The sequence below is a fragment of the Lepeophtheirus salmonis genome, chromosome 7 (assembly GCF_016086655.4).
Source record: "Lepeophtheirus salmonis chromosome 7, UVic_Lsal_1.4, whole genome shotgun sequence".
In the NCBI taxonomy this organism is placed as follows: Eukaryota; Metazoa; Arthropoda; class Copepoda; order Siphonostomatoida; family Caligidae; genus Lepeophtheirus; species Lepeophtheirus salmonis.
Genome location: NC_052137.2, coordinates 18,959,030 through 18,979,041, shown reverse-complemented (window position 1 = coordinate 18,979,041; position 20,012 = coordinate 18,959,030). Strand labels below are relative to the sequence as shown.

General features: G+C 31.8%; 1 protein-coding gene across 5 annotated transcripts in view; it reads right to left on the bottom strand.

Annotated features, from left to right (window-relative positions):
* Positions 1–20,012, bottom strand: part of LOC121121834 (neuronal calcium sensor 1) — a 202,557-nt gene that overhangs the window by 11,409 nt on the left and 171,136 nt on the right. For all 5 annotated transcript variants that reach the window (XM_040716826.2, XM_040716829.2, XM_071889952.1 and 2 more), the window contains one exon: positions 3,659–3,785. In XM_040716826.2, the coding sequence (XP_040572760.1) occupies positions 3,659–3,785 (127 nt within the window). The remainder of the gene's footprint in view (positions 1–3,658; positions 3,786–20,012) is intronic.

Sequence of the window (20,012 nt, the reverse complement as noted above, 5' to 3'; positions counted from 1 at the left end):
CCCTAGTCATCATATTTTTTAATATTGTGTTACTTGTTATGAGTATAACAACATAAGCAAAATCATCCTCGATCATAAATAGATATTTTTTTAGTTGCAACCTGAATTGTGTAAATTAATCTGCAATCCTGGTAAGAGACTAACAAACATAACGTGTTAGCAGAGATGATAACATTATCATCATAGACTTTATGTATAAGTACTCATTTGGTAAAGTTAAAAACCAACAATTTAAAAATATATATGATCTATGTATTACATAAAATTGCAAATTAGAAATTCAAACTACTTGTTAAAATGACTTTTCCTCAAAATTAAATAAGATTTTGTCTTATTTTTCTCCCACAATCAGCTAACAAATGTTAAATTATGTGTTTTGAATATAGTTTCATTTCCTTAGACTATATTTATATTCTAAATCAGACACATGATGTAGATAACTTTCATTTTATGTATCTACAGGGTGGCAAGTTAAATCTGGAATAATTTTTAACGGCTAATTAAAATAACTTTTATAGGAGATACATAAGTATTCTTGTAGGCGATCCTTTCTACAATGCCCCACAGGTAAAAATGACAGGGATTGAGGTCATGGCTGTTGGCTGGCCAATATAATGGGTGCCAAAAATTGACACATTTTGTTTTAAGAGCTCTTGAACAATCTTGCTCTTATGAGTAGGTGCTGAGTCTTGCTGGGATGCATATATCGTCCCATCAGTGAACTCATTCATCCATGGCATGACCATGTCCTTGTAAATCTCCTTGCCCTTTTGGAAGAAGTGAGGGGGGCATAAAATGTCCCTTTGTGCTGATGACTACCAGGACCATAACCAAACCCGGATTCTTTGTTTGGATGATTGGTTGGACTTTTCAGGGTCCAGACGGATCCATCTGTCGTTTCTACGATTATGCTTGGCGTCAATGGTGAAGTTTGCTCGTCCTAAAATAAAGCACTTAACCACTTTGCTTTTCATTTGGTAAATACCAATGCTCATTCTGTCTGCCTTATTCTGCTCTGTTTGCAGATCCTTTGATGGTCTGACCTTAGACAAGTAACCCAAGTCAATCCTGATGGCTTTTTTAATGGTCCTTTTGTCATGTTGCGGTCCTTGGCCAACCTAGCGATTTATGTGTCTGGATGATTGTCAATTGATCGTTACAGGTCAGCTATGAATCTTTAGTACGAATTTTATCAGATCTTCTTAAATGTGATACTTTCTCAGTATTTCCCTCCTCATCAAAAACCTTAATCATGTCATAAACTGAGGATTTCGGATATTTCAAGAAGGAAATTATCTTCTATGCAGAGTGTCCCACGTGGCAAACTTCGATAATGGAAATTTTTCATACTGTGTCCATGCTTGGACGATGAGATAATAAAAAAACGGTATACAAATTAGACATCTAACATATTTAACATGCCGCAAGTTTTTGAAATTTTTATCACATAACCTCTAAAAGTCTCAAAATTCGCCATAAAAGTTATTCTGGATTTACCTTGTCTAACCCATAGTTTGCAAAAACTTACTTTTACCTCAAAATTCGCCGTCAAAAGTTTTTTTGGATTTAACTTGTGTACCCTGTAGTTTGCAAGATCTTACTTTTACAAGTAATAACTCGTCCCCTTGGGAAAAAATTTTCATTTGGGATTTCTTAAAAGACGATTTTTTATGAGGAAAAAACATAAATAGGTATATAAAAAATATTCTCTATAAATATTAAATTAGTTGTTACGACGGCGGTGTTTACTCATTTGAATTTTTTCGTAAAATATGTTATTTAATGCTCAAACCTTGGCCTTCCAAAAAATATTAAATTTTACAGGGTGGTACTTTAAAATTAAAATCTGAGCTTTCTAGCTTACGTACATGTCGAGAAAAGAAAGGGTAGAGAGGCCACTTTCTACACCAGCAATTAAAGTAACCAATATCTTCCGTTCCAAGGCTCTTTTGAACTCTTTTTTGACACTTTAGGCTCCCCTACAGTACTAATGCCTAACCCCTCGACACACACCTTTTGGGTGTATGTTGAGGGTAAGGCCTCCAGTACCAGTCATCCTAACATCGAGGCTCTCTAAACTACTGTCAGCTAGAATTGGAAGGCCATACCAGAGGACTACATCTGCAATGGGTGGCAAGCCGTTCGCCTCCGGCTGGAAGCCATCATTCCCGCTAAGGGCAGCTACATTAATGATTAAGAGAGCGGAGACGCACATTTATTTATAGTTTTAACTTTGTTGAAATTCTATTGTTATTAATAAATTATATCTTGTTGAAGTTTAAAATTCAAAGTGTTCAGATTTTAATGGACCGCACGGTATTAAAAACTAGTGCTGAAGGGCTGAATAGAGGGGCATAGAAAGAAAGAATGAAAGTGTTTAGAACTGAAAACTGCAGTCCTTTCTAGTTGAGTCCTAAAAACAAATAAAATTAGGTCTTTGATGATTTCATTCCACTATATTTCTTCTTTTTAAATCAGTTGTAGTACTGAGAGTACTGGTCCATAGACTGGACTGTACCAAGCAAATAAGGACCAACATCACACTACTGGTTAACTTGATTCAAGGTTAAAACAAAGCTCTTGGAAATAAACACCTGTACGAATATGATATATGTGGCAATACACCTTCAAATATGGGTTAGCATTTTTGTAATAGTTATTTTACTCGTCAAGTTGTCCCGATTCGTTTTTTTAAAAATATATTAAGGTTTTTATACATCTATATTATTTCGTAAGATGATTATTATACAACATATAGTTATATGTTTCTTTCAAAAGTTATTTTTTTCTTTTTATTGGTACTATACAATAATTTCTTATGTAATACATTTTTACTTCCTTATTCAGTAAAGATATAAGGTTATATTGTTATAACTATAAGGAAAAACTGTTGTTTAATGTTATATCAAGAGATTAAATAATAGTTTATGTAAAATATCCATCAAATCAGCATGTACCATTATCATGTATAGATATCACATATCTAAATCTGGGGTCAAATACAACTTTAGGAGATAGAAAGTCATTAATATTTTTTTTTTATCAATGGTATAAAAAAAAAAAAGAAAAGACCAACCGAAAAACATAGTAGTAACCCAATGCATTAGAAGAATGTTTCAAAGTGAACAGCTTAGCTGTCAGGAATTTCTCATTAAATTTTCTACAAACAGCTATTAGCAAAGAAGAAAATAAATTAAAATCCCTCTCTATATCTACCCATAACATACAGGTATGAATAATTCTCGTATCGATCCTCAATTATACACTGTGAGTCCCCTGTGTGACTCGCTGTCATTCATAAACACATACACTCGTATTTATACTTTATGATTACCGGGTGGTCCATTAAAATCTGAATACTGAGGGTAGCTTTTGTGGCTGCTATCAAGGATCACTTCACACCTATGCCCTGTCATCAAAGCCTGATCCTGCTTCAGATACCGTGATCGATGCTGAAAGCGATTATATCGAGTGAGCCTCAAGACACACATGAGCTACAATGACTTTGTTTTTTATTTCAAGTAAAAATATTAAAAAATACGGATTTTATGTTATTTTTTTTTTGTAAATACAAGAGATTTCATCTTCAAGCCCTGTATATTTTTATTTATTACTGCGTATTATGTTATAAAGAGTAATTTTTGAATTTTCAGCTTACCTCACTAAAGGATTTTGACGTTTTGATGGATCATCTTCCTCCTCATCTTCTTCGCCACTGAGTTCATTTTCGAACTCACTAGAGAGATTGCTGACGGCTTTTCCAAACTCCTCATTAAGTTCCTGGTCTGAAAAGTAAAATAAATTATTAAGAATATTGTCACATATTATGACTAAAAAAAGTAAATTGTGTCTAAATGTGACTTAAGACGGGTTATTACATTTATCATCCGAATACTCAAGAGTTTTTGTGATTTCATATGTTTTTTTGTTTGGAAGGGAAAAATTGGCTCGTTAATGATTTGATTAATCATGGCATTTCAATGGCACAACAGACAAGAAACATTTTAAATCATTTACCTTGAAAGAGAAAATTGTTATTAAAATAAAAGATTAAAAGTCTGTACCTCTAAATGCATGATAGATTGTAGTAACCAACATTTATGCCATTTTCAGTGAGCTGAGATTTTATCTACACCAAATTATATATAATTGCTTCTCATTACATTGAAAATACATTTTATATTAGATACTTTCAAAAAGAATAAAGGGAATATCTTATAATGTTGGCTTGCATCCTAATCACAAACAGGATTGGTGTATAGGTATTTCATTGTACGTCTATTTAGATAATGAACATTTTGGGGTTTCTATGGACTTTATACTTAATTTAACCAGTTTTAATATCCTGTTATTATCTTTATTCTGTATAGTGTGGGGAAGCGAATCATGAAAATTTTCAACCATTCTATCCTTTATTTCAACATGCATAAATAATTATTTTACAAAGTAGCCTCCATCGGCGACAATCATAGCCTACATCTGGAGCCTGACCACCTTACACGTGTTTTCGAAATAGTTCCCGGACATATCGGCACATTTCTTCTCAATAAAGGCCTTCAAGTTTTCAACACTTGATTGCAAGGTCGATCAGGCTTTCTTTTCTACTGTGCCCCATATGGGGTAGTCCAAGGGGTTACAGTCTGGGCTAGAGGATGCCCACTTTATTCAAGGGCAAAAGTCTGCCCAGCTGTTCAGACTGGGGTGTCTTGGCCTTTTACCCAGGTACCGAGTCCTGTTGTCATACATAGTTGCCATAATATCATCACTATTAAGATATCCAAGTACTGATTTGCACCAAATCTTGAGGGTGTCGGGACGCAATAAGGCGTTATTCATTTTTCAACGACCCCTAACATCATTCCAGAAATGATATGCTTTGTGACATTGATTGATAGGGGAGCTTAATCAACAAAATAGGTCATTCCAGTTGTTTTAAAACTGATCTTCTGTCCAGTGTATCTCATTATAATGTCAAGAAGAGCGTATACTCTACTTCTTTTGGGTTCCATCTCGGAAATAATTGGTCGAATTAAGTTGTTTTTTTCTTTACAAAAGTTAATTGTAGATAACTTCTCAAAATAAGGTAATTTTTCGGAACATTTTAATTACTCTCTCTAGAAACCTTGGAGTATACTTTCACGATTTGCTTCCTTACACTGCACTATGTTAAGTAATTTAATTATCTATCTCATATTTGGGGATGGACATCCATATAATATATACCATTGATACATTTTGGGTACATAATAAAACTCGGTTCTGTTTCTATGCAAGTGAGACACAAAATGCGGTTCAAAACCACGGGTTAACACAAAATACCCGATATATTTGGATCTGGACCCGACAAATGATGAAAAAACATATTGAATCGTGGATCAGTGTGAAGTTTCCAAGGTAAGCCGCGATTTATAAAAAACAACCTCAAATTTAGTCCAAAAAAGTTAAGGAAATTTCCGAAATAAATTTTAATAAAGAACTAAAAATAGTCTTATCTAGTTTGAAATTTTTTATATCCTTTAATTTCATACACACAAACTTAATCTGACCATTTGATCCTTCTATAAGAGCTATATAGCTTTTTTCAACAATTGCAATCGGTAGAAACTTTTGGTATAAAATCATGCAATACCAAACCAATAGTGGGCTTCAGCCCCAGTTAATTCATCTTCAGTGAAGCAAAAATGAAGAGCAGCATTGTACACTTCAATAGGCTTAAAGTTAACATTGTTGAACGCATAGTTATTATCTGATTCTGTTAAAGAGATAACAAATGTTTCCCATCTAAATGTGATTCGTTTTTTTCTCTCTCTTCGAAAGAGCCTTTATAGGTATTTTCTTTGAAATTATTTCATGGTTTATTTTTTTAACGAATTTTTCATGCCCTAACATTGGAGCTTTTTTTTATATACCTGCCTACCGATGTCATTTTTTTATATAAATGTGTTTTAATGTATTTATTGTTTGTTAATGTAATTAAATGAATGCCGCAAATAAAGGCCGGGAAAAACACTAGTCGGATCTAAAATTAAGATCCAAAATCCATCACTAATAAATACATCGAAAGATATTAACGAACATTATGTATATGTTTTATCAACTAGTTATCGAGAGTAGTGTACTTATCTTTAGTTTTACCGAGCCCCATATTCCAATGGATACATAATTATTGATTAACTTGGTATTGACGCACCAATTTATTGGTTATTGCTAATTTTCTTAACTGACAGTGTTTAGTGGTTTATCGTCTACTGGTTTCGGATCCTGTAGACGAAAACACTAAGTTGTGTCTTCTTAATAACTACCAAATCTCTTTTTAACTGATTATTCTATTTCTTTTACATTAGTAACGATACTATTGAAGGTAATGCTTGTCTAAAACTTTGGATAAAAATAAGTTTATTTTTTAATGGTTGGGATTATCATAAGAAAAGTAGCTTCTCATTTTCATACTAAAAAAATATTTCCCCCCGTAATATTATAAATTGTTGAATTCTTTGGAACAACAATTTTACACAATCAAGATATATAATAAGATTAAGAAATTTCTTCAAAAGGTGAACAATTTTCTTTCTAAGACTTCATCCGTAAGCACCACCGAACAGAATGTATTTTCAAGTGAGGGGGCCAAATTGCAATATTGGATCAAGGGTGCCTGTTGGGCTTTTTGAAAATTTTAACATAAATAGTTTTTATTTTATTTTCATAAATGCTAAATTTGGCAATACATTTTTTTAGAGGAGAGATAAATTTTTTTTAAAGTTAAAAAAAAAAAAAAGGAAATTGATTTGTTGACTAAATGGATCAATATTAAATAAATGGATTTTATGTTTCCGTTGTGGTGTTGAATTCTGATAATTTAATCACAATTTTTGAACTAATGTGAATCGATTAAAATTTCATTTACATATATTCGTTATTCAATTATCAGCTATTTCATAAGAAGATAGTACATATGTTTTAACGGGAAAATGTACGAACTATTAAAAAAATTACATCCCTAAGTATTACTAAGGGATGTCACTTAATAATGAAATATTTACATGATAGGAACCGTGTGTATTTTTAAGTGCTGTATACTACCACTTGCTAAATAATTTATTTTTATTCTTCATCTGCTCTCTGAGGGAAATTTGAGGGAGAACTCGCTCTCTGCTCAAGCGTTCAAAAACCATGTATTCTACGTCATATCTAATTACTAGATTATCTTATAACAAGGCTACTGAGCAACGATTTTCAATTCTAACTGAAAAATTACTAGCGTAGTCGTTGACGTCATTGGGGCTCAAATTAAAGTATTATAATTATAGATAATAATTGAAAAACCTAAATATAGCGTTAATAAATAAGGAATCAATTCAACAAACAAATTCAAATTACTATTTATTGCAATTTTTACCGATCTTTAGAAGTCTTATCATTTTTATGAACGTTTATTGTCTAATAACATTAAATCACATACCTGGACTAGTCCTAGGTAGAGTGTACTATCGAAAGAGTACGCGTTCATTTTCTTGTATAGATTTAATCTGTGCAATTTTATAACAAACACATGAGAGATAATTGATATCGATACGATCGTTCACCAAAATGCGATTTGGATTTGATAAAAGAGCTGTAATGAAAAGGTCCTCCAAAATTACGTCATTTTTTGAACGAAAAAAAAAACCCCAAACAAATATAACTTCATAATGGCAATGAAGATTGGGAAAGGCCTCATGACGTCAAAGTAGAAATGAGTTTCAGTCACGAAAGTAAATATGATTCAACCTTACTTTCAAATCTCATAGTTTAATCGACCTTGAAGAGGATCAAAAAAGTATTTTGAATATACTTGATTTTAAAAGTGATGACTGTGAAGATAAAAATTCTAAGAACACAAACTGATCATCATTTTACGATTCAAAAAGTTTTGTTCCTGCAAAATTGATGGATGAATCTGAGGTTTTCTTGGAAATCACGAGCTAACTGATTATCATAGAAGCTCAATTCTCCAGTATTCTTTATTTCAGCAGGAATGTATACAAACCTTTTAAAATATAAAGGATGTCAAAAAAGTAAGGAATCGTGCAAAAGTATTCTAGCCATAATATTCTTCCTTGGTAGATAAGGCTTTATTACCCTGGTCATTTAATTTGTGATGATTCCGAACAATATTTTGTTAATTTGGGAAATTTTATTGAACTTTTGAAATTTTGATCAAAATTATTAAAACATTTCAAATTTTATAGCTTTATTTCGGATGAAGTCACTGATCCACAAATAAATCAAGAAACTACTTCACTTTGTCTGATATTTTTGTCAAAATCTAATAATCAATTCCAAATTGGTGAAAAATTCATCCATTTTAATTACGTGAACAGTTTTTCTTTATACCTACAAAAATGTTATAACTCAAAAATATGGACTAAAGTTACAGGATATACATGGACAAGCTTATGACAGCACCAACAGTATGTCAAGTGATAAAAATGGACTACAAGGCAGAATAAAAAGGGCCTTTCCCAATGCCATATATCCCCTTGCAATGCACTCAAATTAAATATATTTATTGCATATGGATCGAAGATCCCACAAATCAGAAATGTTATTACTCTGAGTGAGTGTTCCTTATTTGTCAGATATTCACTCAAAAGGAAAAGTGATTTCGGAGAATATAAGAATTTTAAACCCAGAACAGAAGATTAAAAAATTGGTCGGCTTATGTAGAACACGATGGAACGAAAAATGTGATAGTATTGATAACTTTATTATCATGGCTGAGTGTACTGCGTTTGTCTGTGAAACTATGGATTTTTTCATTTGTACAACAATAGTGAAAAGTTTGCACCTTTGTTCCCAGAGAAATTAAACTTGGGGCTCAAGGAATTTTGGCTGGATTAAAATCCTTCGAAAATTGTGAAGCTGTAATTTCTTAAAGAAACGTCCTTCAACCGCTGAAATAATTCTGTGCCAACGTCAAAAGCGAGCATTGGAGATATATGAAGTATTATGTAATATCAAAGATTTGATCGAAGAGATGCAATGGCACAAAACCAAAATTGATGAGAGCTTTCCGATTTGCTTTGAAAAAATAATGTTGCTGACACACAAAGTCGGCAGAGAAGAAACAATTGCAACTCTCAAAGCTACAGATGAAATGTTCTACGTAATACTGTATTAAACGAAATATAGTCATCCCTTTCCTTGATGGTCCTATAGTGTTGTTCAAAAAAAAAGTTTGGCACAGACCATAAAACTATGGTTCTACTTTTTGAGCTATTTTTATAAGGATTTTTGTTCTAGCATCATAACAAAATAATGTAATATTTAATGGAATCCTATTTAATGTTTATACGCATAAATTATATTTTCCGCCAAAATACATTAAATCTATCAGGACAATATGTACATGTACGTACAAAATAGTGTTGGTTCTAGGTTTAAATATCCTAGAACGGACTACGACCATTATGATTTTTTAGTGGATATGATTAATTTGGACCTTGAAAAAGTGGGCTCTGTACCGGTATGAAAAAACTCAACCTCAACCTATTGAATAAATAATAAAACAGTAAATAGTTACTAAACACATATATATATATATACTGATTGGGTCATATACCAAGCGTTCCATTAAAATCTGAACACTTTGAAATTTAAACTTTGCAAAGATATAATAAATTAAATAATAATAAAATTTCAAGACAATGAATACTATGAATAAGTGTGTCTCTGAGCTCTCCCAATCATTATTGTAGCTGCATTTAACGACAATGATGGTTTCCAGGTGGTGGCGGAAGGCTGCAGATATAGTTCTCTGTCATGACGTCTCAGTGCTCGCTGACAGTGTCTTTGATGACCTCGGTGATTGAATAACGGACACTGCAGGCCTTCCCCTCGACTTGTACCCAAAAGGTATTGTTGAGGGGTTGGCGTCAGGGTTGTACGGGGGTGGGGGTATAAGTGTCAAAAAAGAGTTTTGCAACGGAAGATATGGGGTTCTTTCATTTCTGGTGTCAAAAGTGGTCTATTCACCCTCACAAGGCTCTTTCCTCTTTCTTTTGGGGATTTTAAATTTGGAAAATTCACTCAAACCAACCTCCTCCAGCTTTTAACCACAGCTTCCAGCGTGGCCCTGAACTTGGTGCAGGTTGGGCACTGCTTCGATAGTTGAAGTCCACAGGGAGTTAACAGTATTAAATGCATGTGTATTGGGCTCTCTCTCCAAGACGTCCCACACATAGTTGTCCTAGAGAGTCCGATCTGGCTTGCCAGGAGGCCACATTTCCTTTACCTTTTTACCCATCAAACTCCTAGAATGCCTTAAGAACAGCGTAAACTGATGATTTGGGCAGCTTTGTTAATTCAATAATCTCTTCGGTTGTGCGTCCGGTACACAATATGGGCTGCACGTCGTTCGTATTTGGAGGACATCTAATAGTGTCTTTTTTAGTTTTGTGCCTGAATCCGATGAGGACATTTTCATAAACATAAATATCAGGGTTGCCAAGATTCTAAACTTGTTCCGATTTTAAAATCTTGTATGGTTGTCTGCCGTAAAAAAGGCATAGGATCAAGGAAGGAGTACATCTATTTTTATTTTTACTTTTTTTAATATGACATTACGTTAAAGAGGAAATATGAAATAAAAGTCGTCTATGTCAATTCATTTATTTCAATATAAATAATTGTATCCATGTATTTACTGTTTATGTATTGTATAAATTACCAAAGGCTTTTTGTGTCCTTTGTCATTAAATGTAATGAAATCTAAATTAATTTTATTTATCCTTCAATGTTCTGTTTAATACGTAGGGGAGACCGGAAAAAGTTGAAATAGTCTTTTTTTTCTTGAACATGAAAAAAGTCATAGTCATAGAATTTACGTCGCAATCTATATCAATAAATAAAAGTTTATCTGTTGTCATTTTTAATAACGAACGTAAAAAGAAAAAATGACGTGGTTAGGGCTATTAAAGTTGCCATTTGTAAATAAAAATCTTCCATCAAAATGAATTTGCCTGGTACCCCTGCCTTGTCGTCCGAAAGGGTTAATTGTATGAAATAAAATAATATATCAAAAATTTAACTTTTTTTTTGTCATTACTAAAAACACTTCACCAATTTAAAAAAAAAAAAATTGTGTTCAACGTAATATATTCCTAAAGTTAAATCCGTCACTTTTAGAGCATAATAAACGTTATGCGCCTCTGTATTTACTAAGAAATCACCAATGCCGGGTACTTCCCTTAGATGTGTAATACAATACAGATTATTAATTTCATCAATCAAAAAAATTATCAAGATTTCTTCGAAATATTGGATAAAAATCGTGCACGGGCCATTTTGCCGAACAGACACATTCCCGAAAAATTAGCAAATATATTTTTTGATGATTAAAGATGTACTGATACATCTAAATCGTCAAGAATCGGCCTTTTCCGAAGTTTCAAATCGGTTATCGGAATCGGCTTAATAATCCCGATTCCACTAATACCTATATATAATTATTAGTAAACATAATATAACTTATTTGAGCTCATTTTTGGAGACAAAATTACTGGTGCAAACCAATAAAATAGCTAGACTCAACGAAATCAAGGAAATTTATGTGAAAGTTAATATTTAGAAATAACCACATATTTAGTGCCTCATACAGTTGAAAAATCTGTAAAAGTAAGAGTTGGGTTGAGGGGTTTACTCTGAATCCATTTTTTTATTTAATGTTTCTTTTTTGTATGTTCGATGAATAATATTGTTTATAACAAAACTGAAATCAAGTACATATTTTCTGATTCAAATTCGATTTATCAGTATCGGACTCGATTGCTGGTTTATACGTAATTCCATTCCTAGGACCGGCACATAAAACTCAGTTTAGAACTGGACACTATGTAAGACCATTTGATCTAATGTGGGCCAAACTAGTAAAATACTAGAGAATAGCCTTTTTTTTGTGATGCAAATATTGTTTTTTAGCAGTCAGGCACTTGAAATTCGATCAAAGCCCGAGAGGCGAGGAGGCTGACTTTAAATATCTAACAAAAGAAGGGTGTCAAATTTCCTAATATGAGCCCACCAGAATTTAATTGACTCCTGAGTATGGAGAATTATAACTTTTTAAAATTTAAATTTTTTATAATTGTATCTTTGATAAATTTATGCATTTTCCCCCATCCGTAATTATTAAAAATTTAAACATTGAAAAATGTATACAATTTTGTTATTTGTTATGAAATTCCTTTTTACTTAATAAGGAATCGGAACGGCTGACAATTTGGTATCGTTAAACCGATTCTTTTCGGTCTAATATATTATGAGAGATCCAAATTTTTTTCTAGATCAATTGTGATTCATTTTTTTTAAATCTCTCAAATACACGATAAGTTCCAGAACAAATACTGTACACATATAAGAAACGGCGGAATCAAGATTAATCGGAACTATATCTATTTAAACTTCGTATAACGCAACTGTACTTGGAAAAACATATAATGTCATGTTATAAACATTTTCTATTTATTTAACCAGCATCAATTTATTCTGGTGCTCAATTAATAACAAAACAAAAACTGTAAAAGTATCTAAGTACATAGAAAAATGCAAAGACCATTTAAAATTTCCATGATCAATAAAACGACACAAAAAAAAAAGAAACAAAATAAGCAAAAACCTAGTTTATTAAAATGTTTAAATAATTTATCGCAATGTTTAAATAGATGCACCAATTTCCATGTTGTTTGCCTTGATTGCATACACACAGTACTGTCATTTTAGTATTACTGCATGTAGGTTTACGTCACTTTTTGATTTATTAGCAAAAAAATCCTATCGCTTTATTGGCCTTCCAAAAGCCACTTCTAATTCTTCTGCCAATGCGTCATATATTGGCCGCAGTGTTTTAAATTCATATAGAATGTGAGATGTTGTCTCTTGCTCTTCCCTACAAAAGTAGCAAAGTTTATCTTTGATTAAAAATGCTCACACTTCTAGAGTTCCAGTGATCACACGGTAAGAAAACCGTTTTTCAGAAGGAGTCAGCAATGGGCTCTGAAAACTATTAGAGGCTTGTCTTTTAGTTAGCTGTATTTTTCTTTTCTTTAAAACATATTTAATTAGTAGTATTCACACCCCATTTTCCTTATTGTTACAAATTTTGTCTTAGCGAGCTGCTGTCTTAAACAAAGCCCTTAGTAAAATCAGAATTATACCCAGTTCGTATCCTCTGCATTTTATCAATTTTTTTATGCGTCATCATAGCAAACAGATTATCCTTGTAATTCAGGAAATCATCCATGAAAAAACCCTGCATTTTCTGGAGAGAAGCAGGAACTTATATCAAGGCACCTTTTAACGGAGAGTACTCACCCATGGCCAGTTCAAGAGTATAAAAAGTATCCTTTACTGTGTTAAGGAGGGGTCACCAATATTTAATTTACATAAATTACTTATTATTGAATGTACCCCATAGTTGGAATATTGGAGATCAAAACAATCAGGAGATACTGTAGAATTCCAAAAGACATCTCTTCTTAAACATTTCAGAATCCATTCAGCTAAAAGAAATTTCCTAAAGCTTCTGACATTTATTGCACCAAGCCCGCCTAGGCTTTTGTAAGTAGCGGTTCTTTTTATGGAGATATTCCGTTTGTGTTGAGGGTCTAGGAAGTTCATCAATGTACCATCTATCTCTGAGCAGATTTCGATGTCAATCATAGATATACGTAAAATATGAGTTACCTTTGGAATTATATATGAGTTACAAATTTGAACTCGCTCCAATTCATGAAAGTTAAGAGATTTAATTAAATTTTTTTGGAACAATAAGGAATCCACTGCAACTATAAAAAGGAATTACTGCTCAAGGATCTCCTTGTTTACATCCCCGTTCTACCTGGAAATATCTTAATATGTGTCCTGACCCATAACTTGTATTTGAGCTTACAAGCATTGTAGCAACAGCTCTTATCATGAATTCTCCAAATCCTTTGTCTTTCAATGTCCTTATAATTTGAGTATGCAAGACAGAATCAAAAGCCTTTTCAAAGTCAATTGTCAATATAGTACAATTGGCGAAATTATCGAATGCTATCTGAAAGTTTGCAAAAATATCTTTTATTCTCAGACCAGCTATAAATCCTTGCTGGGAATTATGTACTGTATCTTGCAATGTCTTCTAAAGTCTTTCTATAATTACATGTGAAAATACTTTCTACAATATGTATTAAAGTGTGATTGGCCTCAAATTCTTAATGAATCTTTTATCTTAATAAGTAGACCATCGTTTATATATGATGGAAAGGAACCTATCATCTGTATCCCCTCAAATAGCTCCTTTAGACTCGGTGCAAGTTCATCAGCATAAAGTTAATATATTTTAAAACCAAAGCTTGATAAGCCAGGAGATTACCTTCTTTGCCACACCTTCTTATTGCATCTACCACTTATTCTTCTCAGAAGTGTTTCTCAGTTTCCCAAACAGACAATGTTATGTATTCTGGAGGTTCAACACGAATTTAATCGGCAAAGCTGGCCTTATTTAATACATTTGCACCATTCTTGGTTCTACTTAACTACTTCATCAATGTAGAATTCACTTGTCTCATATCTTGAACTGTGTTTATGAGAGCACTTTATCTCCGGATATCATCCTTTTCTAAATTGTTCTATTGATCTTTTCTTAACTTCTGATTTTGTAACACAATAATTGTCATTCAAGAGACCACTAATCAGTTGCTTACTCCCATGATCTTTCCCTAGCTTCATAACATTTATGAGTTTCGCATTTTTCTTCACTGCATTCCTACAGCTGTATTTTATAGCAATTTTTTTCCATTCCAACTCGATATTCTGAACTCTTTCCGACACTTCTTTTCAATATCTATACAAAAATCTAGCATTGGAGATCACTGTTCTCATTTTCTCACTGCATTCCTCATCGTATAGGACGGATGAATTGAATTGCCATCTCCCTTCGGTTTTACATTATGTATTGGTTCGAACTTAGATAGAATAGACTGATGGTCAGATTATTTGGAATAACGGTAAATTCAATAGGCCTAAATGTTCTACACAAGAAAATGTCAAGACATGAAGATACAACCTTATTGTTCTGTGTTTTAGTAGAAAAGCTGTGTGAGTCCATTCCTAACAGTTCAGCACAGTCAACCATTTTTTTTTCTTCTCCATAATTCTCCTCAGACTCCTACAGGCTTTATAATTACCCTTTCCTGTTGCAGTAGAATCTTGATTTTTCAGTCTTAGATTTAGATCCCCGATTACTTTAATACAACAATTATCAATTAATGGATATAGTTTATTATAACAAAATTCATGGTTATCCTCATTCGGTCCATATATCCCGAAAATGTCGATGAAAGCACCAACTTGTTTGATTTGAATGTAACATAGATTACCACTGGAGTGAGAATATTTCAAGAAAGGACTCAAACATTTTTTTACTCTTCGACTATTTTCATTTGAATTCGATTCGAATATATTATAAAAGTTAGGAATTCCATAAACACATTTGATACTTGTTCTCGTATCAACCAAGACAACTATATCTGGCCAATCCAGAAATAGCAAGTACTTCATCAGCTCTGTCTTCCTTGGCTCTGCTATCAGAGAATTTACATTCAAAGAACAGATAAAAACCGAACCAAATTTTGCTAACAAAGATTTAATCATTTTCTCATCCTTAAACCTTTCAATCGTGTTTAAGGCAATTATTTTCACTTTTCTAATAGATGATACACTAAGCTTATCAGATCCCTTGATTTTCGTGCATACATCAGTTATAACCCCATTTACAAGGCAACTTGTACTTTGAACTCCTTTTTAAGAGAACCTGTTCTATTTCTTACATCAATACGATTGTTTGTGTAAAAACTAGCATGTCCTAATGACTGCTTAGGATTTCCTCCATAAAGCTCTTTCTCTGAAAAACCAAAAAAAAAAAAAAAAAAAAAGAAAGAAACACGTATTTTTTACTTCTGCAAAACTGTGCTGCTAGAGAGCACGTCTTTTCAGATAGAAAACAAAAATGAAAAATAGTTAGAATTAGTACAAAAGGGTCAATTTCAATAAGTGTTGCATTTTTTCTCGAATTATTTATTCTTCTTTTATAGGTATAGTTACACTTCATCTAAGGCAAGTTTTTTAGTAATACTGGGACCCGGAAGAGTTGTTTAAGAGTGAGTTTATCCAACTTTAATACTGATCAGTGATTTAATGATCAGTACAACTATAAATTTAGTTTTTAATACAGGACCTTAGCTATAGGTCAGAAAAAATAAAGGGAAATATTAAAGAAATAGTGAATATAGCGACGAAGGATTAAGGAGTCACAAATCCGGGATGATGAGTTTATTTTGATTAACCAGTGACACATTGACCACGTTTTTTTTTTGGCGGGGTTGGGGGGAGGAATGGTAGAAAAAAAAAAATTAAAAATCTATAGTCATGAACAGAAAATGTAATTTTTTGGAGTTTTTTTAAAAATCTATAGTTAATCTTTTTTGGGAAAAAAATTACAAAAAAATCTATAGCTATTCACAGAAAATTTAATTTATTGAAAGAAAAAAAAATTTAAAAATCTATGAATGTTTACAGAAAGTTAAATTTTTTGAAAGAAAATTTCAAAAATCTATAGCTATTCACAGCTATTTTTAGGAAATTAAATTTTTTACACAAATATTTGAAAACTAAATTTTTTTTTGAAAAAAGATTTCAAGTATTAAATTTCAAATGTTAAACTTTTGGAAAAAAAATGCAATTTGTGGAAAAAAGCTATGGGCTAGGTTAAATTTTAAATAGAATTAAAGAATAAGAAACATATACATTATGACCACTATTTAGTGTCACGAGATTTGATGGTAAAAAACTTTCATATATACTCGATTTTTGAGGTTGACTGTCAATTACAATATGGAGCACTGTTTTATTTTAAACAATTTGCTTTCTTATACATAATTCTTTATTTTGATTTCTTTTACCACCATAGATGCTGAAAGAAGAAGGATGTTCATTTCTCTATGTAAATGGTTATTCTGTAAAAAAATATCATTTCTATTATAAACGCCCTCCAGCAAGAGGACCATCTGTAGAGCAAAAATATTGTTCAACAGTTATGCTAACCTTGAAGCCCTGGATCGAAAATGAGTTCCAAGGAGCTCAAATCTGCTTCCAACAGTAACTTTGCAATGTTAGGTATGGTGGAGAGAGAATGCCACTTTCTAGCTAGCTGAATAAGTCTGATAGCCATGGTCAAGGTATAGATCAATATTCAAGATGACAAGATAATATCTGACTGTGAGGCAGTACCAAAGTATTTGAAGGCTGCCATTTGGTCCCCTGGCGGCTATATTGAGTGGAAAATTTATGGATAAATATTTATACCCCTGGGCTCGGTTGTGTAAATTTTATTTTATGTACGTACATAAATTGTAGATAATGTACCTAATCTAAGTGATTACCTAATAGTGGCCCCCTGTATATGTATGTATGCTGTGTTAAAATTTAGATAATCTAAGTCAATCCAGCTTGGAGTAATTGATCCAAAAAGGGAGGTACAAATGTATTTGCTCTTCTTATAGCATTGTACACTGCAAGATTAATAGAAATACGAGTTATACCATCATGTATTCGGTCTTGCCAGAATTTTTGATTTGCTTTACCGTACCAACTGCTGGGCAAAAGTGACAGATTTTGTTGTCATAGAGTATAATAACGGTATATTAACAATAATATAAATTATATGATTAGCTGTAAAAGAATATTATATACTCTTTGATGTCACTATTAAAAACGTGGTGGAAGTCAAACATAAGTAGGAAAAGCGTTATGGTAGAACCTTGTATGCCTATTAACCTTGGTACAATCTACATATTCTTTATTAATAAAGAAAAGCTGTTGCATTCCTAAATATTTATAATAACATTAACTGTTACTGCTTTCAATCTAAAAGACTGTTCCATTAAGGAAATTAAGGCATTTCATTATGTGACCATGAGATACAATTTGAGTATTCAGTGAGTTGATACAATTAGACTGATCTGTCTAATTACCGTAAAAAAGTTTTTAAAAAGTAACATCGATTCAACCCATGAGCCATCCAGCAAGTTAAAAATAAATGATGTATTTTTAATATAACATAGTGCTCCCCGATGTATATTATATTTTCCAATACAGTATAAATTAATAAATTATAATATACAAGGACTTATATAAAATTAATTAAATCTCAACTAATATTAAAAAAGAAAAAGATGGAAGTACTTTATTTAAAATTTAAAAAAATGAATGTAACTTTATGAGTTTTAGCAACGAGCTAAAGTGCTCTTTGGCTCATCAAATCATATTTCCTCAAACAGTTATCATTAAAATTTTATTTTTGAGGAGAGAACGTCTAAGTATTGAGAGAGTAGTTAGGTGTGAATCAGCTCATGAAAAACGTAGAGTAGCACCAAAGATAAGTTTGTCTTCTATATTATTATTTTAATTTTAACAAAATGTGTATGTTTATCGACGCCTCATAACTCTGGCACAAATAGATTTACAAATGGAGATTCGAATATTGATTTTTTAAATAAAAGGATAACTCAATCATGATAAAAACGGAAATATATTGAATTTTTGTTTTTAAATTTTTTTACAACTTCATTGTAATTCAACTAATGCTTCAAAATGGACAGGTGCCAGATCTAGTAAATAATAAATTTAAAAAAATCCTTTCAAAAAATGATTTTTTTTTCTTGATGGATTTGTTATAAGTTATTCGGACATCACTTCTTTCAAAAATAAAACGTATTTTTTCTTTACCAATTTGTATGAACCGTATAGAAAGAAATTCATGGAACACGCAATCGTCTAATTTGTATCATGCAACCTTTCCTCCAAAAAGAAACAATAAAAAGGCCCCAAATCAATTAGTAGATAATATTGAATTCTTTCAAAAATATGAAATTACATTTCAATAATTGCTGAGAATTCTTCATGGTTTACTATTAGCTAATTTGAATTCAGTCAATCAACCTTCAGAAACATCGACAGCTGAGAACCAAAATATTCAATCTATTTTTTGTTAGTGAGTTAACACTGTGAAAGTAAAGATAGGGTGGATCCATTTTTTCTCAGATCCGGGTCGTTTCGTATCTTTAAAACTTGAATTGTATTAAGATTTTATTGGAAGTTCGGATATAAAATAGGGTCCGGATTAATTTATCCCTTAGACAGATTAATGATGCCGAAACAATGAATAACTCAATATTATAGCAATTATAACATAATTAGTAGTTATTACTTGAATTATTGTTATTATAAAATTGGACAAATCCTTACATTTATTATGGCTCTTAAGCTATCTTCCTAGAATAAACAGAAAAGAAATCAATATCATCAAGAAGTTAAAATTTAATTTTTGAATTTTTTTTTACAAAAAATTTAACTTTTTGTGAATTTTTTTTTTTCAAAAAATTAAATATCTTAAATTAATTTTTTGACTTTTTTCAAAAATTTAACTCTTTGTGAACAGCTTTGGAATTTTGAAAAAAATTTAATTTTTTTTTGAATAACTATGATGTTTTGAATTTTTTTTTTTCCAAAAATTAAATTTTTGTGAACAACTGGGGATTCTTATAATTTTTAGAGAAAATGTAATATTTGAAATTTTTTTCAAAAAATTTAATTTTTTGAGAATAACTGTGGTTTTTGAATTTTTATCCGAAAGAATTGAATTTTTGGAGTTTTTTCGAAAAAATTCGTCTCCCCCCCTTCCCCCAAATGTATATATAAAATCTTGCAGCCGCCTTTGTTACCGAAAGCTGATTCGGATTTGGGAATTTTGGTTTACATGTTTACTTTGACCGTACACTGGTACTTTGGATCCGGCTTCAAGGCTTTTCTTGTCTCTACGTGAGAGACAAGAAATGGATATCGATTGGGAGTTACATTCAGATAAAAATCATCAGTGTGTAGAAACGAATGTCAGATATGGCAAAAGTTAGAAATAGAGATACAGTTATACCTTACTA